General features: G+C 44.9%; 3 protein-coding genes across 6 annotated transcripts in view; 1 reads left to right on the top strand and 2 right to left on the bottom strand.

Moving 5' to 3' along the window:
- Window positions 1-322: 322 nt before the first annotated feature.
- Window positions 323-9,188, bottom strand: PARP11 (poly(ADP-ribose) polymerase family member 11). Its single transcript, XM_082223368.1, has 8 exons — window positions 8,925-9,188; window positions 8,212-8,358; window positions 7,051-7,171; window positions 5,880-5,955; window positions 4,567-4,639; window positions 4,349-4,479; window positions 2,079-2,230; window positions 323-698 (listed from the first exon to the last, which is right to left on the bottom strand). Exons 2-8 carry the CDS (start codon window positions 8,353-8,355, stop codon window positions 385-387), a joined length of 1,011 nt encoding a protein of 336 aa, XP_082079494.1. The 5' UTR covers window positions 8,356-8,358; window positions 8,925-9,188; the 3' UTR covers window positions 323-384.
- The window catches only part of FGF23 (fibroblast growth factor 23), a 32,918-nt gene continuing 13,768 nt past the window's right edge, over window positions 6,608-25,757 (bottom strand). Inside the window, exon 4 of the transcript XR_014219951.1 lies at window positions 6,608-6,642. The gene's annotated coding sequence lies outside the window, so the exon portion shown is untranslated. The remainder of the gene's footprint in view (window positions 6,643-25,757) is intronic.
- TIGAR (TP53 induced glycolysis regulatory phosphatase) overlaps window positions 12,020-25,757 on the top strand; it is a 28,635-nt gene continuing 14,897 nt past the window's right edge. For 2 of the 4 annotated variants that reach the window (XM_082223316.1, XM_082223315.1), the window contains exons 1-6: window positions 12,020-12,119; window positions 13,976-14,013; window positions 16,064-16,185; window positions 18,837-18,914; window positions 20,349-20,459; window positions 21,184-21,393. In XM_082223316.1, the coding sequence (XP_082079442.1) occupies window positions 12,073-12,119; window positions 13,976-14,013; window positions 16,064-16,185; window positions 18,837-18,914; window positions 20,349-20,459; window positions 21,184-21,393 (606 nt within the window). In that variant the 5' untranslated portion in view covers window positions 12,020-12,072. Of the gene's footprint in view, window positions 12,120-13,975; window positions 14,014-16,063; window positions 16,186-18,836; window positions 18,915-20,348; window positions 20,460-21,183; window positions 22,947-25,757 lie in introns of those variants that run through there. The other 2 variants (XM_082223314.1, XM_082223313.1) reach the window with 2 other exon arrangements.

The raw sequence follows: 25,757 nt of genomic DNA on the forward strand, positions 1-25,757 counted from the left end.
TCACTTTCAGTCACAACGGCTGATCATCTTATCACAGGGATAAATTTAAGTTAGATGTTTCAATCCTACTGAAGAACCACCCAGCTCTGCCGATTACTTGAATTTTATGATACAGCCAGTTTTGACAGGTGACGGATTGTGAAGTAAGCAAGCTGAACCAATTGTTGCCCTGATATTTTCAATTCCTATTTGGCCCAAGTTCCATGATTAATGGCCATATGTAATGTGGCACGATCACTAACCGTGCTTATGAAGGATTTGAAATTTAAATGATCTGAAATTTGAAGTTAGTCAAGCTTCATACTTCCATTCTGCCAAACACTTATCCACGAAGTAAGTTTTATTTTCTTTAGCAAACAAATTAAATACTGCCGCTCAGCTCAGTCAGCTGAACTCTATTAAATATTCTGGATAGATCTGGTTGGCATCAAAGATGACAAAAATCCTTGGGTTCCAGGTGCTGTCTACACAGCTGTCATATAAATTCACAAAGCTCCCATCTTTTGAAGGTGGTCTCACGTATTTGGAGTCCCCATTGACATAGTCCCCCGTCAATACACGAGCGAGAAACATCACTTTATGCTTCCAAAACATCTGAAGTTGCAGGTCAACTCCATGAATCTGTAATGTGCTGCCATGCTTCAAGTCATCTTTGCAGAAGCGGCTGGAATATAAAGCATCCCTTGCAAAATACGTCCCTACAGAAAAAGAAAAGTGCTTGAGCATAGTCCAGAAGTACAGCCATCCTACTTACTGAAGCCTGAGGGTGGAACCACACATGATCAAAGGCATGGGATTGCTGCCAAAAATGGCAACCGGGTCAAATCCCCACTTCTAGGGATGCGGGTGGCGCTGTAGGTTAAACCACAAAGCCTAGGACTTGCCAATCAGGTCGGCGGTTCAAATCGCCGTAACGGGATGAGCTCCCGTTGCTCGGTCCTGCTCCTGCCAACCTAGCAGTTTGAAAGCACGTCAAAGTGCAAGTAGATAAATAGGTACCACTCCAGCGGGAAGGTAAACGGCGTTTCCGTGCGCTGCTCTGGTTCGCCAGAAGCGGCTTAGTCATGCTGGCCACATGACCCGGAAGCTGTACGCTGGCTCCCTCGGCCAATAAATCGAGATGAGTGCCACAACCCCAGAGTTGGTCATGACTGGACCTAATGGTCAGGGGTCCCTTTACCTTTTACCTATCGCCTAAAACAGGGGTCAGCCAATTTTTTCAGCAGGGGGCCGGTCCACTGTCCCTCAGACCTTGTGGGGGGCTGGACTATATTTTGAAAAAAAAATATTGATGCAAGAGCACCACGAGCCCCGGTGGCTGCTTACCTGTGTCGTGCGAGCAGCAGGGGCTGGCGGCAGCGGCTGAGGGATGATGAGCAGTGAGCAAAAGGGCTCCGGAGAGGGGCTGCTTAAAATGGCAGCCGCTCGAGTGCTGCTGCTGCTGGCACCAACAAAGCCCAGCCCCCTTCCTCCTCCAGGCAGGACAGGAAAAAGCCAGGAGGAGGGAGGGAGGAGGCGCCGCCACTGTGTAAGGGAGGGAAAGAACGCGCACACTGGCGGGCCACGCGGTGATTCCCAGACTGCCCATGGGCCGGATCCAGAAGGCAATTGGGCCTGATCCGGCCCGCGGCCCTTAGTTTGCCTACCCATGGCCTAAAACATGCATCAATGGAAACACGCGATAAAATATAATGATGTCACGCACTTCCTGACCCGCACCACTGGATAGCAGCCGGAGGTGGAAGCAGTATATGCACCACCTGCTCTGCGATTGGTTGCTGGGACTATGTGGAAAGCTTCCAGAGAAATCCAGATCATGGTGCGCCAATTCCAGTCCTTCCTTACTTTTCCTTGGAACACCACTCACTCAAGGACTAGTGGGTGTGCTTGGGAACTTGGTGATTTGCCGCAGGTCTAATTTCTGGGATTAGCTCTAATTTATGGCTCTCAATTCTGACCCTTAGCAAGACTTTTTTTTCAGATTAAGGGATGCTCACAAGGGCAGCATGAAACTACTTTGTAGTAAAACATTTAACTAGGAGAAAGCTGCAAGAACATAATGTGCATGAAAACCTTGCCTTTTCCATAGACAGCGGCATGCATGCCATTGATTCTCCAGTCAAAGTTATGAATGCAGATGGCTTCCACGAATTCACTGCTGGTGCCATGAAACAACATATGTTCATTAATGAAGGAGACACCTCTTTTCTTCTTTAGCTGAGCCTTTTTCCTGTCAAAAGGACAAAATAACAAACAATTTGTAATGGAAATACGGCACTAGAATAAAAAATGTGGGCAAAGCAAAAGCCAAGGTCGGAAAGCCATTGCCATCTCACAGTTGAAGAGGTAGTAAATTCCTTTTAAAAATAGACTGCAGACTGCAGGTAGGAGACTGCACTTGTGAATACAGGGAGAGGCCTGGGCCAGATCACCGATAAACTAGTCTTCTACTTGCAGAAATGTTTTGTGGCTTTTTTTAGTTGCACACAAGGTAACATTTCAAAAACAATATTCTCCATACACCAGCTGTATGAACTAATACAGTCCTTTCTACCACACAATCGCACACATTAGAAATTTGATATTTTATAAGAAGAAGAAGAAGAGTTTGGATTTGATATCCCGCCTTTCACTTCCCTTCAGGAGTCTCAAAGCGGCTAACATTCTCCTTTCCCTTCCTCCCCCACAACAAACACTCTGTGAGGTGAGTGGGGCTGAGAGAAGTGTGACTGGCCCAAGGTCACCCAGCAGCTGCATGTGGAGGAGCGGAGACGCGAACCCGGTTCCCCAGATTACGTGACTACCGCTCTTAACCACTACACCACACTGGCTCAGAGCCCTAAATAAATTCCAAAAAACAACACTGGGATTTCACTATAATTCATCATGCAAAAACCATTAACGGATCTACTGCTAGCAAATATTGTTGGTGCTAACCTATAAAATAGTTTCGGCGCAACCATTGGAGACCAATGAATTCCCTCTTGTGGGGTTCTTGGCTGAGAAATCATTACGCAAAACAAATAGCAGATCTTTGCTTAATGTATTTCTGTAAGTATCTGCATACAGCTAGGAAACTAATTATAAAAAAGCTGATTAAAAAGGCCCCAAAATGGCAATTTCTAAAACATTTTACAGGCATGTAAGCAGACACTTGCCCAGCTGCCTGTGGTAAGACATGTTTATAGTTAACCAGGCAGGGATGTTGTTGTTTTCCTCTGGCAGGTAGGCTACTTAAGTTATGCTGGTCTAATTGAAAGGATGAGTAAATCATACTGGTTTCGACAAGGTTTCTGCTGCCAGAGCACTTTATGAATTAGCACATTAATGACATGGATATATTTTGGCATGGAAATACAAAACAGATCAAGGGAAAATCATGATGAGTCAATGTTATGTAAAAAGATCATGCAAAGAACATTTCAAGTGGCATTTCTGTGATGAAGAAAACGTGCAGACTGGTCCAGTTTTTTTAAAATACAGTGGTGCCCCGCAAGACGAACGCCTCACAAGACGGAAAACCCGCTAGACGAAAGGGTTTTCCGTTTTGGAGGTGCTTCGCAAAACGAATTTCCCTATGGGGTTGCTTCGCAAGACGAAAAAATCTTGCGCGTCCCCGCGGGTTTTTTTCGCTCCCCCCCCTTTTCCTAAGCCGCCTATCAGCTGTTCCGCTGAAAACCCGCTTAACAGCTGATCACGGAAAGCCGCTAGACCGCTGTAGCGCTAATCCACTAGGCTGTCAATGGGCTTGCTTCGCAAGACGAAAAAACCGCTAGACGAAGAGAATCGCGGAACGGATTCTTTTCGTCTTGCGAGGCACCACTGTACTGCCTTCAACTCCTGCAACCTTTCAACAACAATATTTGGGGACTTTGAATTGAAATGTGACATTTGAGCAGGCCAATTCAAGTCAGTTAAACCTAAATAATTGAATTTGTTTGTTATTATGCAATGGATTTTTGTGTTTTTATACAGTAAACTGCCCTCTGATCCTCAGATGAAGAGCGGTAAAGAATTTTTAAAACAACAACCACCAAAACTTGTAGAGTCAACTGTCAGGACCACAATAACAATGTTGTCTTTTAATTAAAACATTACCAGGGTGAGCTAGTAGGAGATATGGGTTGACACTGGCCATTTATGTAGTTTGAGGCTCAGTGCACAATGTCTTAATAGAGAAAAGAATGAAAGACATGCACTGCAAGGCAGATAAAGACAGGTCTGATTAAGAATGAATGAAAGCAAACATGAATTTTAAGCTTGAAATTAAGTCAATGTAAATACTGAAATGATCTGTCTTTAAAAGAGATGCTATTTAGCACAAAAACCACTTTAAAAATAGTCTCACCTGCAAAAGAATTCCCACAAGTCTAGATTCTGAATTCTCTGAATTCTTCTAATCCGATTACTATCCATTGTTTTCCCAAACTGGCTAGCAACCTCCTTATATTCATTTGTCAGCTTATGCAAAGTAATTAGCTGAAGGAGAGAGAAACACAGAACTTTACCCAGATGCATTAAGTCCTTTGCTTCTAACGATTTCAAAATAACCTACTAAGGTCTTACCTGGTATGGCTCTTCTGAATTTACATTCTCCCAGTGTGAAGGCATGGGGATAGACTGATTTTCACAGATGAAACTTTAAGCACAAAAGGAGTAGTCAGTATGCTGTCACATCCCCCACTCAAGACAGAAATAGTACACAAAATGCAAAATGTACATTTACAAAAATGTAGAGGATTGGAAAGAGTCTTAGTTTCCTCTTTGGATTTTGTTTTTGAACAATAAGGGCAGAATAAAAAGAAAATAATCAGTCAATCGGGTGCTTTAATGATTTGATGAATTAGAACCTAAGGTTTTAGATGTGCCTATTTAGTTATGTTTTCTCCAATTTTCCTACAAGGGGCAGAGGTTACTTAACTTATTCCCACTTCTTTGTCCTAGGAAGAACCCAGAGCACTAAGTAAATGTAAGAGGTCACCTGAAGAGGAAATGATCTTAGATTATTTTTAAAAATCAGTTCTGGAAAGGTTAGGAACACAGGAAGCTGCCTTAAACCTAGTGATACCACTGGCCTATCTAGTTCAGTGCTGATGATGCTGACTGCTAGTGGTTCTCCAGGATTTCAGACTGGGGTCTCTTGCCTGCAGACGTCAGGCTTTGGTCGTGGCACCTTTTGCATGCAAAGCAGAGATTTATGGCCAGAAACCAGAGACTGAAGGAATGGGTTTCCCAAAAGACTTGCAGCTCTTTCCCTTGAAGTAATTAAGTCTGATTCACCTACCCATTCCTTTTTCCTTACTGAATATCTTACTCGTTTAGATGATCAAGAAGTTAATCAAAGGAGGAAGAGAGATGAAAACAAGGAAATAAATAATGTACTTTGCACAGCTTCTATTCAATGAGGCTTGAACAAAATAACTTTTGCTCGGCGGAATGCAAGAGAGTTCATTCAAAACTGAATGTTTTCAGGGATGCAAAGTTAAAAAGAAAAAAAGAGAAATGAAGTAAATATAGGGCTGGTGTATAAATTGCATCAGACATTGCAAAATGGCTACGATAATTTGTTTCCACAATGTCTGAGGTGCACCAAGTGATGAACTGTGAATATAGTTTCATCTGTCTTTTGCATTTTAATATACTCAAGGTGGGGGGAAGACTATCAGAATTAACCTAAAACAGGCTTCCTCAACCTCGGCCCTCCAAATGTTGAGATTACAATTCCCATCATCTCTGACCACTGGTCCTGCTAGCTAGGGATTATGGGAGTTGTAGGCCAAAAACGTCTGGAGGGCCAAGGTTGAGGAAGCCTGACCTAACACTAAAACATTTAAAGAAAAAAATAACTATGTCACAAGGAAAATGTGAGTGACTGTTACCTGAAGGCAGTGATAGAAAATGGAGCTCTTTTTATGGGACGTTCTTTTCCAGTTGTTTGGTTAGTTTGTTTCATCCCTGTGTAAAAAACCAGAGTTAGCCAAAATCTAAATCAGCCTGCCACACGCTGGTGCCCTCCAGATCAGGAGTAATGAGAGAGTTTTAGTCCCAGTTTTTGGAGGTTGGGAAAAGCTGGTCTAGAAAATGGACAGACAGAATTTTGCCGAGCACTTTTTTCAGTGTTCTTTCATGGGAATTTTAGTTAACAGCACATAAACCAATGATCAGTTCACGAGCCAATCAAAATCTATTGTAGGTAAATCGATTTGATCTGTTCAAATGTAGTTCTTGCCCTTTCTTACAAGCTTAAGGAAACGCACACTGGGGGCGGGGGGGGGGGCGACTTTCCCTTTTGCTAGTACAGTGGTGCCCCGCAGGACGAATGCCTCGCAAGACGGAAAACTCGCTAGACGAAATAGTTTTCCGTTTTGGAGGTGCTTCGCAAAACGAATCTCCTATGGGCTTGCTTCGCAAGACGACAATGTCTTGCAAGTTCCTGCTGGTTTCTTTTCCTCCCCCCCCCCTTTTCCTAAGCCGCTAAGCCGCTTATCAGCTGATCCGATCAGCAGATAAGCCGCTAAAAGCCGCTAATAGCGCTAATCCGCTAATCCTTCAATGGGCTTGCTTCGCAAGACGAAAAAACCGCTAGACGAAGAGAATCACAGAACGGATTCTTTTCGTCTTGCGAGGCACCACTGTATCCTGCTCTCCCTCCTGATTCGCACTACATTTATACGGAGTTACTGAATTCTATCCTATCTTGTCTTCAAGGCCTCTAGGCAGGACACATAGGGCAGCTCACAGAATAAGCCATACTAAATGCTAAGGTACTGTGAACTTAATAAGGGTGTAAGAATAAGTTAAAACTTGTGTTTTAAAAATGTCGTAAGCCACTGATAATGTGATAAAAATCAATCAAGTAAGTCTCCCAGGCAGTAACCCATACAAATGTGCTTCTCTTCAACATAGTCACTGCATCATATGCCTTACTACAAGTAAAAGTTCTCTGTTAATTATTCACTCACGCAATCAGAAAACTTCCCAATTACAACATAGGGTATTTCCCCTGGCTTATAAATGTCTTATACCTTCTCAGTAAATAGATATACATACCTGAAAAGTCCAGCACATAGTCGAATTTCGCAGTTGTAAAAGAAATGGAACCTTGTGGATTAATTTTGAACATTCCTTCAATGTCTTCACTGCTAAGTGAACACTGGCTAGTAGAATCAGTCTTCAAAACAAATGAAAAGCACACTTTTAAAGGTTATAAAAAAGTGACCCAATAATTATTAGCACATAAACAACATTTTAGAGTGAATTTTAGAAGAATTTAGGAGAATAGATGCAGAGGTGCCTCAGTAGTTTTAATACTTTCAGCTACAAGATTATGGTAAATGTCGGAAGTACAGAAGAACTGTCAAAGTTCTCATTTAAATTTTAGAACATTCCTTGTTTGAGATTTTGCATTCATGGCATCTTACACCTAATAAACCCAGCATAATTCTGCAAAAGCTGTAGGCTGGGGTCTCCTTCAACCTTTATTATTAATCGGAACAATGTCCTTGTTTTGAACTGCAATACTACACACAACTGGATGTGAGTAAGCACCACTGAAGTCAAAGGAATTGATTTATCCACTATCACAAAATCAGTTATTGCAAGTAACTGGCATTCTGCAAAATTTCCTACAACAAAATAATTGATAAAGAAAGCATGGCAATAAGCAAAGCTATCTAAATTAAGTGAAGGCAAGAGTAAACAATATAATGCAAAAGGTTGCTAAGAAGAAGAAGAAGAAGAGTTTGGATTTGATATCCCGCTTTATCACTACTAGAAGGAGTCTCAAAGCAACTAACATACTCCTGTCCCTTTCTCCCCCACAACAAACACTCTGTGAGGTGAGTGGGGCTGAGAGACTTCAGAGAAGTGTGACTGGCCCAAGGTCACCCAGCAGAGACGTGAAGAACTGGCAATCAGTTATCGGATTTTTGTAAACCAAAATATGGTATTGAAACTAACACCTAAAACTGTTTTCCAATTGTGCATATATTTGTATTTGTATAAAAGTTGATCCCTCTGATACTTCCAGCAGAGCACGTTGTTGTTCATTCATGTATTTTAATATAAAATTTATAAAATATACGACGACTTGCAAGAGATTCTTAGCCTCACTTTTCCATCTGTGAAATGAAAACCACAACCTACTTTGCAGAGTGCGAGGACAGGAAAACAGAATGTTGAATAGGGTGGGCTATCTACAGAAATGACTACCTCAAACATATGCCACTTGCCACATTCAGCCAAGTAAAACCAACCCCATTGGGTATCCGACGTGTCCATTTCTTCGAGGTGGTCTGCCATATCGTGAGAGAGCTCATCTGCTCCCTGAGACATCTCTTGAAACGGTCCAGACATTTCCTGAAAGAATCAGAGCAGTTGCAGGAATGAAATTCTGGTTTCGCTGGCTTGCAATTCTTGAGGGGTGGGGGAGAGAAACAATTCCAGAGTTTAAAACCGATGCAGAGTTCTTACAGATCCTCATAGAGGACTCAAATCACAGGGGAAAGCCCTTTAAGGACACTCCGGGTGGTGTCCTGTCAACCTCTGCCTCCTAATCCCAATAATAATAATAATAATAATAAATTTTATTTATATCCCGCCCTCCCCAGCCGAAGCCGGGCTCAGGGCGGCTAACAACAATAAAACAGTACAAAAGTACAACATAAACAACATTCTAAAATCATTCATTGTAAAAGTTAATTGCAGAACACCTTGTTCTGCAATTTCACCTGCAAACATCCACGGGGGCGCATCCTGGGAGGAACAAGTGGTCCCCAAGTCAACAGGGAAGAATCGGAGCCAGCTCTGGGGGGGGGGCGTGGTCCCTTTGCCTCCCCCCACCCCAAATAAAATATTTGAAGGGGGGCCGGATTCCCTTCCAAAAGTTGAGGTGTGTGCCACGTCTGGTGATCGATCAGGCTTACCTGCCCCCTCAATACTTCAAGTTGCCCCCCCCCCTGCTCGGAAGGCGCCTCTTCGGCGCTAAACCCCGAGCCCCCCGGGGAGGGCTCCGCTGGGCGGAAGCGCAGCCAGCCTCCCCAGCGCTATCCGGGGGCGCCCCGCTGCTCTGGCCTTTTCAGCGGCGGCGGCGGCGGTGCCCCAGAGCATGTGCAGAGCGCGGGTTTCTCCCTCGCGCCCAGGGAGGCGCCTGGAGGAAAGAGGCCGCGGCGGCGGGCGGGCGGGCGGGGAGAACGGGATCCCCACCGGCTTCTCCTCATGCCGAACCGGCAGCTCCGGGGCCGTTTGTTTACATGTAACGAAGAGCCACCTGGCGGCAGCTCCTGCTTCGCCCCCTCAGGCGGAGCTTCCCTTCTTCGGGGAGGGGGCGTGGCCTGCCCCGCCTGACGGACGCACGCCCCGCCCCCTCTTCCCCGCCGCTTCCGCCCTCTCGTGCCCGCCCCTTCCGCCGCCTCTCAGCTGTCAGAGCCATAGCTGTCAATTTACAAGATTTGAAAAGAAGGGACCAGAAGCCTGGAAAAGAAGGGATCAGCAGCCAAAATAAGGGATTTGGGCTTAGTTTATGCACTGATGGAGCCAGGCTGCTTTGGCTGCTGCCACTGACTGTGTTTTGCAGGGGGTTGGACTAGATGATCCTAAGGGTCTACAGCTCCCACCAAAGACAAAACTGATGAACGATGTGGAGATGGCAAAGCTTACAGGCAGAATTAGAAACCAGGAAGAGGACCTCTTTGATAACGAATGGGGAAAGTTTATCATTTAGTGGAAAAGCTATTGTCAAGAGTTACATACGTTGGTAGGATTGACAGAAAACTTGTAGTAGAAATTTGAACCATGGATGGACAAATGATTTATAAAAATAGAGTTATGAAAGGGATGCAGAGGGGGAAATCGCTACATTAAGATGCTGCACTGGTTGGAGGGGATGCTAAGCAGCACGTCGGGGCTGCTGTCCTGGTGCAAGGAGTTCCATCAGCCCTTCCCCGACCGAGAGAGGGAGGGAGAGAGACTCTGCCCACGCCGCCCACAAGCCCGGCATGAGGCGGTTGCGGTGCCACGGCGGCCGCTGATGTGCCACCCTTCTGCGTCCCTCCCCATCCCCTCCTCCCTCAGGTCGCCTCCTCAGCCACCGGTGCAGCCTCCGGCTTCCCCCAGCAGCGCAGCGGAGGTCTCGCAAGAGAGGGGTTGTCTGCCTGCCCGCCGCCACCCATCTCCTCACGACGCGCCCCTGAGAGGGAAAAGGGAGAGACAGAGACATGGCAGCTCGTGCACACACTCTCGAGGCGGAGGACCCCGAGCCGCTGCTTCACTCCCAAGCCGGGCGAGCATGAAACCTGGGAAATTTAAGGGACATCATCAATAAAGGACACAGTGCTGGGATAAGGGAGTTTCCCGCTATATAACGGATGCTTGACATCTATGGTTAGAGCCCGCGAAGCCACAACACCGGACAGTGGTAGAGTGATTCGCCTGCGAGGAAATGCGAGCTCGCTTTCGCGCTTTTTCGGGTGCTCTGGAGCCACCGCCCGTTGCTTTCCCTGCTGTGCCTTTGAAGGGCACCACCGCCTGCGTGCTGCTGTCTCCGCTCCACACGCCAGGTCCGTCGTGTGCTGCTGCTGCCTAAGGCCCAGGCGGCTGGACCGCTTCCCGTGCCAGTCACGGTTGCGAAGATGCCGCGTTGCGTTTTATGCGCTTCTCTCTCTCTCTCTCCCCCCCGGCAGCTTCTGGTCGGTCATTTGCCGCGCGAAGCGGCCCCTGCCGCCAGCGGAGGTGAAGGGCAGACCTGGTGCCAGTGGGAGAGCGGGAAAGGCTGCGATCCCAAGAATGCTGCAGGCACAGGGGAGCAGAAAGCACTTTCTCGGGCCGCCACTCCGTCGCACCATGTGCAACAGGTCTGTGAATGAAGCAGGCAGTGCCAGGTTTACGTATAAGCTGAACAAGCTATAACTTAGGGGCCCCCCCAAAAAAAATCCAAAGGGGGGAAAAACTGGATGTACATTTCCAAAATATAAGATAGAAAACAAATAAAACAAAACCTACATACAGCAGCAGTGTTTTGTGTTGCGTAGGCTCCTATGATGTAAGTCATTTGCCCCGCCTGCTAGCCTGCTCCCCAAAATATCACCGATTTGCTCATTTCTATATATAGGGTGCCTACATTCTGCATGTGCAAATGGCTTTAGATACTTATTAGGTCCATAAATTACCATATCACTGATTTGCTCATTTATATATATAGGGACGCGGGTGGAGCTGTGGGTTAAACCACAGAGCCTAGGACTTGCTGTTCAGAAGGTCGGCAGTTTGAATCCCCGTGACGGGGTGAGCTCCCATTGCTTGGTCCCTGCTCCTGCCAACCTAGCAGTTCGAAAGCACATCAGAGTGCAAGTAGATAAATAGGTACCACTCCTGCGGGAAGGTAAACAGCGTTTCCGTGTGCTGCTCTGGTTCGCCAGAAGCGGCTTAGTCATGCTGGCCACATGACCCGGAAGCTGTACGCCGGCTCCCTCAGCCAATAAAGCGAGATGAGCACCGCAACCCCAGAGTCGGCCACGACTGGACTTAATGATCAGGGATCCCTTTACCTTTACCTTATATATAGGGTGCCTACATTCCGCATGTGCAAAAGGCTTTAGATACCATAAATTACCATATATTCCATATATAGCATATATTCAACACACAAAACAGCGGCCATTTGTTGTTGACGAAGGACAGCTGGACATATCAAGGGCCCCGTTACCTTCAGTAGCCGAGGGCCTCATCAAACCTCAATCCGGCCCTGCCAAAGGGAGCTCCCGCCCGGAGGGGGGGACGAGGCACGTGGGAAACCAAAGCGGGGATTTTGTTCACCCATTAAGGGCTAGCCTTGAGCAAGCGCGGGCCTTTATTCTGCCCAAATCAGAACTTTTTACTTTCAACGAAGGTGACCGGCGGGCGGCCTGAGGTATTGACCCCGCGCCTCCCCCCCCCCCGCCCGGCTCAGGTCCGGAAGCATTAACTCCCCCCGCCCCTTGGCTGGCGCGCCGCGTGACGTCATCTCCGCGCGCGGCGGCGGAGGAAGAAGCCGGCCGGCAGTTGGGTTGGGGGGAGGGGCGGGTCCGGAGCGGGCGAATGGCCAGGATGAGGCCGGCCGCGTTCGGCTTAACCGTCGTCCGGCAGTGAGTACGGCCCCCCCCGTCACGCGGCCGCCCTTTGCCCTTGGCTCGGGTGGGGGGGGGGAGGGAGAGAGCCTCTCGGGAACCTGAGGGAGGGGCGGATTTACATATATGCTAAACATGCTAATTACGGGGTGGGGGGAAAACTGGATGTAAATTTCCAAAATATAAGCTAAAAAACAAATAAAACCTACATGCAGCAACAGTGTTTTGTGTTGTGTAGGCTCCCATTCTGCATGTGCAAATGGCTTTAGATACCTATGAGGTCCATAAATTAATATTTTAATGTTGCATTTTAATCTTGTTTTTAAGTTGTATACATTCAATTTGTTTTTATTATTGCTTGTTAGCCTTGGCTGGGGAGTGCGGGTTATAAATAAAAATTATTATTATTGCTATTATTATTAATTACTATATAGTATATATTCAAGACAAAAAACAGCAGCAATTTGTTGTTGACGAAGGACACCTGGACATATAAAGGGCCCCATTACCTTCAGTAGCTTAGGGCCTCATCAAACCTAAATCATCAAACCCTGATTACTACTAACGATGACATGAGATTTCCGATTTCCAAACCCAGGTATAAATTTTACTATAGATGTCCTACTGGTTTAAACTCATGTTGTGGATGCCAAATAACAAAAACAAGAATCTTTTTTATTTCATTTTAAATAGGATTCTTACTACCTTTACTTAATTAATTAAATTTATTAATTTGCTACCTTTTAATTAATTTATGAACAGGTTTGAAAGCCATCTTTATGGTAACTTGCATACCGTAAAACCTGATATTAACACATACACTCACACACACACAGAGAATATATTTCTGCACAAGGAGGCCTGATGAGGCCTATTCCAGATTTTAAATAAGTTTTAATGGAAACCTAGTATGAGGGTCTATACAAAATCCATAAAAAGATAGAATACATACATGGCTTTGCAATGATCATGTAATGTTTATATCCAAATGCTCCACAGAAGTACTTGCAGGTTTTCCAAAAATAAAAAATGCAGTCATTGTGATATACAGGAAAATGTTGGTTTTAGTTACTAATCGTATTTTTAGCTGCAGTTCTTTTTAAGCATGGAGGATCATCATAATCTGTTTATTTATATGCCACTTTCCCACAAAATGGTGCCCTAAGTGGCTCACATCATGTAAAATGAAAAACTATATATAAACAGTAATTCAAAAAACGTACTAGAAACAATTGGAAATAATAATATCAATAAATACAAAAAAAAACAGACATTTGTTGGCAACCATCTGTCTTAAGAGACAATGGATTGTGCTAGCTGCACCAAAGTGACCTCCCCAGGGAAATAATTCATATGCTGCTTTGAGATCTGTTAAAGAGAGGCAGAATAAATCTAAAAATAGCTTGCAGTATGTTCCTCAGCCGAGGAATGAGTCTGGCTTCCTCCCAGGTTCCCTGTTGAAATGTGCAAGCAGCAGATTAAGTATTGACTTGGTTATCAGCCTTGCCCTTATTCCCTTGCTTCAGGTGGGTTGTCTGCTATTATATGAATGTTCATGCATTTATAAATTCATTTGTTTTCTTTTTTTAAAAAAAAAGTGCTTTGGGGAGTGCATGCATGTACATGTGTTTGTGTGTTGACTGGTGTCTGGGGTTGGCAATAGATGGTATGCGCAGTCCGCTTCAGCCACAATCTGCTGAACCATATTTTTTTTCAATTTGACCAGTAAGGAAAATAAACACCTGAATTTTATGGTGAGGCCACTTCCAGCATGGCTCTACCCCTTCCCTTTCTCTCTACCCTCCTCCTCTGTGTTATGTAAGTTGTCTCCATAAATTAGAGTTCTTTTTTTGAAAATATTTTGTCTCTTTCAGTGGGGAAACAAGATACAACAAAGAGAAGATTCTGCAAGGTGTGTGTCTCTTCTGTTGCAGCCAGAGTAATAAGTCATGCTTCATAACAAGTCACAATTGCCTTTAGCTTCAGTTCTGCACTCTCATTAAATGCTGAAATATTTTGGCAAATATTTTTGGCTTTGTCTTGTGTAGTCAAATGATTATTTATGTTGAGTGTATTAAAATAATACCTCAAGCCTCTGCCCAGCAGCTCCTTGGGCTGAAAAGCTATTAAAGAACTCAAGCAGCATGCAGTACCTTGCCAGGTCGGGTGGGTGGCTGGATCCAGACAATTCTGACTCCCAAGCCTTTTCAGCTTGGAGAAACCCAGAGGCACCCGTTGGTACATACACTTTCTTAAACAGCTGATAAACGCCCATAGAAGCTTGCTTCGGTGCAAACAGAGCCCTAATTAGATTGGGCATGGTTTTTTGAAAAAGCAGGGCAGAAACATTTTTCCGTTCAGTATCCTGAGAACACACTAAGTCCATCACCGAGTGGTCTCAGATATCATTTCTCTGTGTGTCGCCCTGCATTTTTTCAAACATCAGGTGAAGATTTGCAAGATGAATAATAATAATAATAATAATAACTTATTATTTATACCCCACCCATCTGGCTGGGTTTCCCCAGCCACTCTGGGCAGCTTCCAGCTGAATATTAAAAACAACACAGCATCAGATATTAAAAACTTCTCTTCAGTTGTCTTTTAAAAGTAAAATACAATAGTTGTTTATTGCCTTGACATCTGCTGGGAGGGCGTTCCACAGGGCAGGCGCCACTACCAAGAAGGCCCTCTGCCTGGTTCCCTGCAACCTCACTTCTCGCAGCGAGGGAACCGCCAGAAGGCCCTTGGCGCTGGACCTCAGTGTCCGGGCAGAACGATGGAGGTGGAGACTCTCCTTCAGGTATACAGGACCGAGGCCGTTGAGGGCTTTACAGGTCAGCACCAACACTTTGAATTGTGCTCAGAAACATACTGGGAGCCAGTGAAGATCTTTCATTTGTAGTAAATGTTGGAGTTGCAATGTTATTCTGTGTGCAGCTAAACGGTTAATTCTGTTAATGTTAAAGTCAACTGAAGGGGTAGAAGTGTTGCTTAAAACCTAAGTGGCATGGTGTTTGTTGAGATAGCACATGACATGCTCTGATTGGCTGTGCAGTTCTGAGGGAGTTTTCTTCTGTATGTTTGGTTGAATGTCTCCCTGCTGTGCAAGAAAGATAAAAACTTCTGTTCCTTCTTAAATTATACACTGTTTTTGTTTAGTATCCTCAGTAAATTGTTAACAGGATTTATCTTCTCTCTAGACTCTGTTCTGCTGACATGGCTCAGTAGTACCTTGAAATCTGGTCATTTTTCTGTGTGACAACTTCATTATCAGTCAAGGCTTCATAGGAACGAATTTAATAACTATTGGATATCTCCAGCTGTGTAACTGCTGTGGGTCAGTGGTTAGAGCACAAGAAAGACTAGCTTGGGGTGACCCAATTTCAAGTTTTCAAAACCAGAAATTTAATAACTAGCCTTCCTGGGAGAATTGCAGTTCTACCTGGGCAAGCAGACAGATGTGTTCATTCTGTGTAGAGCTATTTTAAAGCAATTGAACCCTTTCAAATTAGCAGAGTAGGCAAACATAAGAATTTCCCCCTCTGTGGAATTCAGAAAAGCAGTGGGAGGGGGAAGAGGCAGACATTTATGGAATTTTCAGAAGCATACATGAATTCTACCATGCCATTCATATATATGGTACTATTGAGAGGAATGTAACAAAAGCAAAAGCAAGGTCTCTGCTCCAACAAGATTTCCTCTGAGTTTGGAACATGTGAATTGGGATTGGGAAAAGACAGGGGCTATGGAATGAATCTAGTACAATTTTGATTTTTCTCTGTCTACAAACTAAGGGGTCAAGCCAAATATTTCATGGGTGGGGTTTTTGCACATTAAAGGCTTCTCAGTAATTTCAGTGGAGGGACCTGATACATGCACAAATTGTCTGTATATAAGTTGATGATTGGTAAACAGGCTTTCCTTAATAATTTGGCCTATTTTTATTTTGACTCCTATAGGCCAAGGTATAGATGAGCCCCTCTCAGAGACTGGCTTCAGACAAGCCAATGCAGCTGGCCTGTATCTCAGTAACATAAAATTTACTCATGTCTTCACAAGTGATCTGCTTCGGGCAAAGCAGGTAAGCTTGTATAGGATGCAATTGGGATTATGCAAGATCAGACGTTCTGTAATTTCAGTTTAATTTGTTTTTGTGAGGCACCTACCGTATATACTCGAGTATAAGCCGACCCAAATATAAGCCGAATTTTAGCACAAAAAACTGGGAAAACTTATTGACTCGAGTATAAGCTGCGCTGCTTTCAGGCTGCTTGTCCCTCCGCCGCCCGCCTCACTTGAGTATAAGTCGAGGGGGGCTTTTTCAGCATAAAAAACGTGCTGAAAATGTCGGCTTACACTTGAATATATACGGTAATTCTGTGTGAATATGAGAGATTTTATCGCCCAAGTGCCTCTCAAATTTATCACAGCAGGCGTCCAGGTACCCTTATCTTCTCCTTCAGTCCAGATGCTACTCACTGACTTGCCACTCAACAAAGATGCAGTGGTGATGGTAGGCACAATATTATGTTCTCACCTGTGTCTGATCAGATGCACAGTGATCCCAGTGGTCAGTCCCATTGATTTTCCATGGTCTCCAGAACATTGATGAGGGCACATGAGAGCAGCTTTATAGTTGGCTCTGCAAAGCAAGAAAAGTCTCTGTAGGAGTGTTGGTGCATAAGCATCCACTCTTTGGTTTTCATTTCTTTCTACAGCAGAGTTCCTTTTACATAAAAGCTTTCCTGAATCTTTTACTTCTTTATAGCATCAGCAGTATTCCAGCTATCTCTTGGTGAAATTCCCATTACAGGAATAAACACCATTTGGTTCTGTCTCTCAGAGTCTTTATTATTTACAGAAACTTTACACTGGCCATTAAGAAAGAAAACAATAAAGCAACACAATCTTTTTCTCTTTCTAGCCATCCGGCCAGAGACCTAATGCTGACTCATTCACATACTCATTTACACTGACCCAGACTTAGTTAATCACATGCCCTGCTAAGGACACCTGTTGCTGAGAAAATTTCCAATTGCCTAGCAACTTGTTCAAGACCATTTACAAGTTTCTTCTAGAGTATTCCAACAAGGAGCCCCAGCCATGCCACATGTTTCTGGGCAGTCTGAGGGGGCGCTGCCGCTGACAGTCTCACTCTCCCTAGAGAATTAACAGTCTATGACAACGGGCTTGCCATCCACCTCCCTAATCATATATTGATTCCCACTAGCCCACTCCATGGCAAAAAAAGCAGGTTCAATCATACAGTGGTGCCCCGCAAGACGAATGCCTCGCAAGATGGAAAACTCACTAGACGAAAGAGTTTTCCGTTTTGGAGGTGCTTCGCAAAACGAATCTCCTATGGGCTTGCTTCGCAAGACGAAAAGGTCTTGCGAGTTCCTGCGGGGGTTTTTCCCTTTTCCTCCCCTTTTTCTAAACCGCTAAGCCGCTTATCAGCTGATCCGATAAGCTGATAAGCCGCTAAAAGCCGCTAATAGCGCTAATCCTCTAATCCGTCAATGGGCTTGCTTCGCAAGACAAAAAAACCGCTAGACGAAGAGAATCACAGAACGGATTCTTTTCGTCTTGCGAGGCACCACTGTATATGCTGTGACTCTATTGAGACATCCCTGGTTCTCATGGAGGGAGGGCACTGAAGTCCCATGTTGGCACACTAGAGGAGGTCTCAGCATGAATGTTGAAGTTCCCCAGCACCACAGAAGAGGAAGCCTCCAACACCATATCAGAGGCAGTCGCCACTAGCTTAGTCAGGGTCACTGTTGGGTTGCATCATGGGCAGTACGCCTGCAGCAAGCCTATTCTCTCTCATCAAATAATGAATGATTCTAGATGAGTCTGCCATTCCGTAACCACCGCCACCTGATCAGTAAGGGGAGGTTGGCGTACATCCCGAAATTCTGCCAGAGATAGTTTCAGGTGCTTATGGACCCAGTCTCCCTACTTGCGCATCAACATGTTTATGCAGAAACTTCTGCTGTAGCTGTTCAGGGCTGTATGGGAACTCTGAAAATTTTGCCTGCTTGTTACTTGCAATTTCTACAGTGCCACCACCACTGCTTTTAAGTACAGTGGTGCCTTGCAAGACGAAAATAATCCGTTCCGCGAGTCTCTTCGTCTAGCGGTTTTTTCGTCTTGCAAAGCAACCCTATTAGCGGCTTAGCAGATTAGCGCTATTAGCGGTTTAGCGGCTATTAAAGGCTTAGCGGCTAAATGACTATTAGCGGCTTAGAAAAAGGGGGGGGAGCGAAAAAAATCGCAAGGCGTTTTCGTCTTGCGAAGCAAGCCCATAGGGAAATTCGTCTTGTGAAGCGCATCGAAAAATGGAAAACCCTTTCCTCTAGCGGGTTTTTCGTCTTGCGAGGCATTCGTCTTGCAGGGCACCACTGTATCTGGTTGTGATGCTTCCACTGCTTGCGCAGTCCGTCCAAGATCTGCTGAAATCATTGCAGCCACCAGTGGCAAACAGAAGGGATCATATCTCTCAGTTGGGCATCAGAGACTCTTAATCTCAAGGTCATGGGGTTTGAGCTCCACTTTAGGCAAAAGATTCCTGCATTTCAGGAAGTTGGACTAGATGACTCTTGCGGTCCCTTCCAACTCTATGATTCTGTGATATCTGTCTTGCCTGGTTTGAACTTCAAGTTTTAAGCCCTTTATCTTTCATAGTATTTGTGTGTTTTTTAAGCATGACTTGCCTGCTTAATGTTTCAGACAACAGACGCAATTCTAAAGAAGAGTAAGTTCTGCAAAGATGTTGCTGTAAAATATGATGCAAGACTCAGAGAGCGGGTAAGAACAGAAATTATTATTTCTACTGTTACATTTCTTTCAGCATTTGTGATTCTGTAATGTATGTCTGTCCATGTCAGAATTCATGTGCGCAAAGTGGCTTTAGATAGGATGAGAATATCTATGGCAGTGTACCAATTCTTGGGCGAATATAATTTGGAGGTAGTTTCAATAGCCTTTGAATTGTTTTCTGCAACTAAAAAAACTATGATAAACTAAAAAAATGCCATGAAATGTATTTCTATTTATTATTTGTGTTTACTTCTATTTGATCTAAAGGCCCACCCAAAAAAACAACCTAAGGCAGTACCTCCCCCCTCCCCACAATTAGGTAATCCACATCCACCAAATTTATGTCAGTTAAGTGCCAGAAGTAACCCCCAATAATGTCAAAATGAAGGAACCCGTATGCAGTCAGTAATTAGGTAGCATGCCAACACTCCACAGCACAGAGACCACTAAAATCAAACTAAGGACCTTCATGCCCTGAGAAAAGCAAAGGAAGGATGGGAAGAACAAGAAGGATTCAAGAGCAAAAGCCCCCTTGAAAGCAGAAGAGGAGGAAGCCGAGTCGCCAAGCGATATGAATTAAGTCTGCTTGTGTCTTCTCTGTTATGCAGCATAGGCCTGATTCATATTTCCCCTGCTGGGCAGCTCTGTTGGCAGTTCCTACATTGCTTACCACTTCTCTGTTTTTAAGGGGAGTTAGCGGGGCATGCAGAAGATGATAGCAGGGGATAGAACCGTTTCCGCAGCATGCGCCTTTGTGCAGTGATTCCCTAAGTGCTGGTCTCTGCAGGACAGAACCTGGTGTGTGTGTGTGTGTGTATTTAAAGAAGCCTTGCATATCTTTATGATAGGGATGCGGATGGCACTGTGGGTTAAACCACAGAGCCTAGGCTTGCCGATCAGAAGGTCGGCGGTTCCAATCCCCGCGACGGGGTGAGCTCCCGTTGTTCAGTCCCTGCTCCTGCCAACCTAGCAGTTCGAAAGCACGTCAAAGTGCAGGTAGATAAATAGGTACCGCTCCGGCGGGAAGGTAAATGGCATTTCCGTGCGCAGCTCTGGTTTGCCAGATGCGGCTTAGTCATGCTGGCCACATGACTGGAAGCTGTACGCCAGCTCCCTCAGCCAATAATGTGAGATGAGCGCCGCAACCCCAGAGTCGGTCACGACTGGACCTAATGGTCAGGGATCCCTTTACCTTTACCTTTTATATCTTTATGGGCATGGGAAGAACCTGGTAGAAACTGGCATTTACTGAATTTTCAGGCATATTGGATGCTTGGCAGAAGAGTTTTCCTAGCCAGAAGACTTTTATTGTAAATCACCTTGGCAGGGCTCCGCTCTCTCCCCATGGGATGCCTTTTAGCATCCTCAACACTTGATTTCCATCACCATCACCTAATACAGCCCTATTACTATTTTTTACAGAAATATGGAGCGGCAGAAGGGAGGCCTCTGAGTGATCTCAGGACAATGGCAAAAGCTGCAGGGGAGCAGTGTCCGTCTTTTACACCTCCTGGAGGAGAAACACTTGAAGAAGTGAGCAGTACTTTTCGTAGTGATTTGTTGTTCAGTACACCTGGCTGTCATGCAAAAACTTTTCTATACAATATCAGTAGTATATATCTTCATACTGCAAGTCCAGCCTTTATCTCTCTAGAACTATTATTTAGTGGAATTTGCCTAATGCCGCAGAGCGGTAGCATCTCTGAAGGGTCTCTAGTTGCCATTCAGAGAAGTTGGCCTGGTTCAGATAGTACTTAGCCTCAAAGAATGTGGCATAAATATAACATATACCAAAATGCTTAGGAAGATGAGCTCTATCATATACAGAAAGTCACCCCACAAAGTCCCTTTTATGGTTTGTGTGCATGTTTTTAACTCTTTTGTATGCAAGTCGATACAGTCGTACCTTGGAAATTGAACAGAATTTGTTTCGGAAGTCCGTTTGACTTCCATAAACGTTCGGAAACCAAAGCACAGCTTCTGATTGGCTGCAGGAAGTAACCACAGAGCAATACAACATGTGCCACAACTAGAAAGCAACTTAAGATTGCATGTGGCTGGCACTGTGTGTTGCAGTGCAACCAGCCACCCTGAAAGAAAAGTTTGTTTGTTTTTTAAGTTAACTTTTAAAAAGAAGGAAGGAGGGACAGGTGATACAGGGCCTGGCACAAAAGAAGCAAACAGTGCCCCTTAACAGGGTAAAGCGTTTTTGAAATAATTTGCAATCACTTTACTCTGTCCTTCCCCCTTGCTTTAGGTAAAAGCACGTGGCAAGGATTTTTTTGAACACCTTTGCTGTCTTGTTGCCCAAGAAGCACGTCCAGAAAATAAAGCTGAAGAAGAGACAGAAGGAAGTAGCACAGAAATGGCAGGTGGAAGTTCTACCAGCTCATTGACCAACCACCATAGCAGACTGGAATTTAATTCCGACCGAGGTGCCGAAATACTGGATGCCAACATACTGGTTGTGAGTCATGGGGCATTCATGAGAAGCTGGGTGGGCTATTTCATTTCAGACCTGGCGTGCACTTTACCAAGCGCTTTGTCAAAGACTGAGCTGTCTTCTGTGAGTCCCAATACTGGAATTAGTCGGTTCAATATAACACTAGAGATGAGAGAGGACAGTAAACCTAAAATCCACTGCGTCTTTCTTAATAGAGATGATCATTTAGGTGAGAAGATGATGGCTGGGAACATGGAGCTCTGAAACATCAAAATCACAAAGCTTATGTATGCAGTCTGTAAAAGCATATTTTCTTTGGAAGTATTTTAGTGGACTAGCCTGTTGGAAGGCAAAGGTCTTCTTACTCAGGAGGAAAAAAATGGAGTTGATTCAGTTTGGAAAGTTTGTAGCAACTGCTTATTGGTAGCATGCCATGCAGCCCAGTATTGCATAAATGGAAAGCAGCACTTGTTTACTCATATACACGGCTGAAATTACCTTAACGTTTTAGCAAGCGCTGCAGTATTAACTGAAAACGTTCTATTTGTGCACAGAGAACTCTATACGGTTACCCCATGTATTTACCGGAGGATTATTTTTCAGTGGTGGCTCTTCTCCAAAGCAAGATTTCACCCTCTGGAGCCATTTTGACCACCCCATTCTAAACCTGGCTGCTTGTTTCGATATGCATGAAGGAGCATGAGCAAACATGGAGCGGGGGCCTCGTATTTCCTCCCACCGCCCTGCGCTTATTTCTGCTGCATGAAGACTTAAAATGGCTAAACCTGGATGCGTGTGGTTTACAGCAACTTGTTCACTGTAGCACTCAGGTGCGTAGCCCAGTTCTACAGAGAGCCCTGCCATTCTGATGCCCTTGAGCATGCATTTTTCCTCTGCTGTGTGAACATTTAATTTGTATAAATTAATAAGTACATGATTGGATTTCATTTTATTTTGTACTAACTCACTTTAAGATGTTCACGCCCTGGCCTTTTGTCAAAAAGGCTCTCACAATGGCAAAAATCAGTATTGAGACAGTCTCAGAATCAGGCTCAGAATCTAAAAAGACATGATACACGAGGAAAAAGTAAGGGGAGGGAAGAGGGAAAAGAAAGCTCCAGCACAAGTTCCTCTTGTCTGGAAGAACAACAACTCCTGCCCAGTGTTGGCAGAACAGCAACTCCTGCCCCGTGTTGGCAGAAGAACAGCAACTCCTGCCCAGCGTCGGAGACGTTCTGGTTGCCTTGCCTTTGATAAAGAGCTGCTCCCCCGCCCCAAATTGCTTTCTTCCAGGAGCAGATCCAGGAACAGAGTTGCTGACAATGCATAGTGTCCTCATGTGTTTTTGGAATCTGATGGTTATGTAATGTAATCTTGACATGTTGCTTGTCACAACTAACATTAGGTGAAGTTGCAGGCTGCAGAGATTAGGTGGGTGTATTATATACAAAGGATTAACTGGAGACCTCTAGCGTCAGTTGCCAACCCAAGAGCAAAAGAGCATTAGTGCACTTTTTGAAAACAGACCAGTGCCACACCCAATCCGCTGCAAGCGCTTCAATCCCCCCCCCCCCCAATTTAGTGTCCCAGGACCAGTCGTGGTTCATTCTGGGTGCTTCCAACCAGTCACTGCTGCCTCCGAAGTTCTGTTCTGAGACAGAGAAGCTGGGAGAAGTTTAGGCCTCCGAAGTTCTGTTCTGAGACAGAGAAGCTGGGAGAAGTTTAGGCCTCCGAAGTTCTGTTCTGAGACAGAGAAGCTGGGAGAAATTTAGGCTAACTCAGATCCAAGGTGGTAAACAGTGGAAGGAGTAGGTGAGCAGAAAGCAGGTTTGTTGCTTGCTTTGGTTTAAAGCAGGGGCAGGGAGCCATGAGAAGACCTTTTGGAGGCTGGGCTGGGCGAAAAGGACATCCTTTCTCTCAGCACAGCACAGAGAAGCTCAAGTGTGCTCTGCCACAGTGCCCCCTATGCCACCTCCTGTCTACCCCACCCGCCCCAATCGACACCAGCCACCTGGGCCTCCACACAGTGGAGAGCACACATCCTCTTTCCTCTCCAAGCAGTTGTCCTGGATAGTTCACACCAGTGGACCCAGCAAATTTTCCCCAATGTTGCATCTTAGCGTAGAGCACCTGACACATAATGTTATATCCTTTAGGCCCCTTTTCTGTATTTCTGCTTTTTCAGATGATAGTAAAGGTATTTACATGACTACCTCCTATGAGTGAGGGGGAGGTGGGCGGGAGAAGTTTAGTGAAGCATTTCATTGCTCTTCCAGTGGCCCAGATACAAACAGCTCATTTATTAAGCGAAATAAGGTTTGAAATAAGAGTTGCCACCTCCTTTCCCGAAGCAGGTTTCTCCATCCTTTAGGGGTTTACCAACTTCTGCTGGCTACCACTGCTTTTCTAGCTGTAGCAACGAATGCGTTTTTGAAAAAAGATGGAAGAAGTTATGAATTAGGGTTGCAACTAACCACAGCGCATTATACAATACCAAAACATATCAGTGTTGTCTAAATGATTCACCTGTTAAGTGCTCAGTTGACATGGGAAGCATTTAACACAACATGTTCAACCCAAAGATTTTTGTTAATTAAATCAAAATAGCGCTGTCCCATTGATTGACAGCAGTCAGTAATGCCTCATTGAGAGGGCATCGTTCCAACTGCATGGCATGCCCCCACCTCAAAGAGCAAATGAAAATCTGAATTAGATTTATCTGACTTAAAATTGGCATGTCTCAGATATCCCCTTCCTAGTAAAGGAGCATGCATTTTGCCCCATACTGGGAGATAAAAATCATGCTTCTCATTTTAAGGGAGATGTAGAAATGTCCTCTTTCAGTCTTTTTTGATATAACCAGTGTGTTTCAGGAGATGTGTGTGTTAAATTTCCTATTGCCGTGAGGGCTGCACATCCTGGTTTACACAGCAGGTCCGCTTTTCGGGAGAGGTCCGAAAAGTGTTCCGCTTTTGGACTACATGTGTACCAAATTTCAGTGCTCCCACTCACATGGAAATACCATAATTTCAATATCTCCATGGATGAGACCCACAGAAATAGTAATCAAGTCTAAGGAACTTTACATGCACACACACATTGCTCGTCAACCACCCCCTGCCACCCCCCCATATCAACTCCCTAGAGATTACCCTTCCCACCCCATGCAACTAGGAAGCTCATTATTCACCCAGCCATTCGCCTTCTGAAGCCAATTCTTCTCTTCTACAATCCTACTTTGCACCTTCCCTGCCCCTTTTGTGCAGCCCCCCTGCACACAAACAATGCTAAGCGCCTTTTTCACCTTCCACCCAAATATGAAGCCTACATCCCTCCCTTCAGCCCCACTTTCCCCTTTTTTGTAACCCCCTTTGCACTGCCTTTTTCCTTGCATTTCTCAACTCTTTTACACACATCCACTCCTCTAGTGTGCAGCCTCCTTTTCACACACCATTGGCACCTGCACTCCCTTTCCCCTCCCTCCTCCTTGCTCTCCCTTGCACACAGACCACCTCCAGTTCTGTGCCTCCCCCTCTCCTCTGTTCTGCAGTCCCCTTGGCGCATGCACTCCAAGCTGATGTGTGTTACTGTATCTTTAAGTTGAATAGACTCTTAAGGCTGTCAGCTCAAGCAGAGAATGTTAAGTTCAACTGATGAATATTGTACATGTTTGGATGTTTGCTTGTTAATAAAGTATCTGTTCTACATTGAATCTGGAACTTCCTGTTGTAGGCGACACACGGTACCAAGAGTGAAATCCATGGTTGTGGGAAGGTATTATGGAATATTTGAGAGCTGTGCATTCTTTATCTCTCTCACATGATGCCGCTGAGCCATGGAGGAGGGAGAAGTTTAAACAACAACAACAATCTTTATTACGGTCCAGAGACCCAAAAAATTGTTACAAAGCAATACACAATTCATACAGCCTACCTCCAGGTTAAACAAGCATTTTGTTCAGAATATAGGGATCATTGGTTCTTACAACCACCGATAAAAACTTTGCCACTGCTAATGTTCTAGCATTTGTCCGGTCTTCCAATAGGAACCTGACATAGTGAGCCTCTGATTTTCCCGGGAAAGGTACCAGCAAGGGTAGTATCAGTTCAGCCCTGGCTTGCTCGTATTTTGCACAGTGCAACAAAATATGTTTTATAGAATCGATGTCTTGAGCACACGAGCAAAGTCTGTCCTGGTAGGGAACTCTTCTCAACCTGCCATCCAACACTGCAGAAGGAAAGACGTTGGTGAAAAGCCTTCAATAGTTTGGTACTGTCAGGTTTTTAATGTAAGATGTTAACTTAAAGACATGCCCTACTGCCAGCGGACTACAGACTGCGTGTGATTGAGATCGCAAGTCACTGTGTGTATTATCCCATAATCTTTGC

This window comes from Podarcis vaucheri, assembly GCF_965113315.1.
Source record: "Podarcis vaucheri genome assembly, chromosome: 5".
NCBI classification, from domain to species: domain Eukaryota; kingdom Metazoa; phylum Chordata; class Lepidosauria; order Squamata; family Lacertidae; genus Podarcis; species Podarcis vaucheri.

Coding starts and splice junctions, on each gene's coding strand:
- PARP11 (XM_082223368.1), bottom strand. CDS start 8,355: ATGTCTGGACCGTTTCAAGAGATGTCTCAGGGAGCAGATGAGCTCTCT. Junction 4,640..5,879: donor TTTTCTATCACTGCCTTCAG/GTAACAGTCACT, acceptor TTGTGCTTAAAG/TTTCATCTGTGAAAATCAGT. Junction 4,480..4,566: donor ATTCAGAAGAGCCATACCAG/GTAAGACCTTAG, acceptor TCTCTCCTTCAG/CTAATTACTTTGCATAAGCT.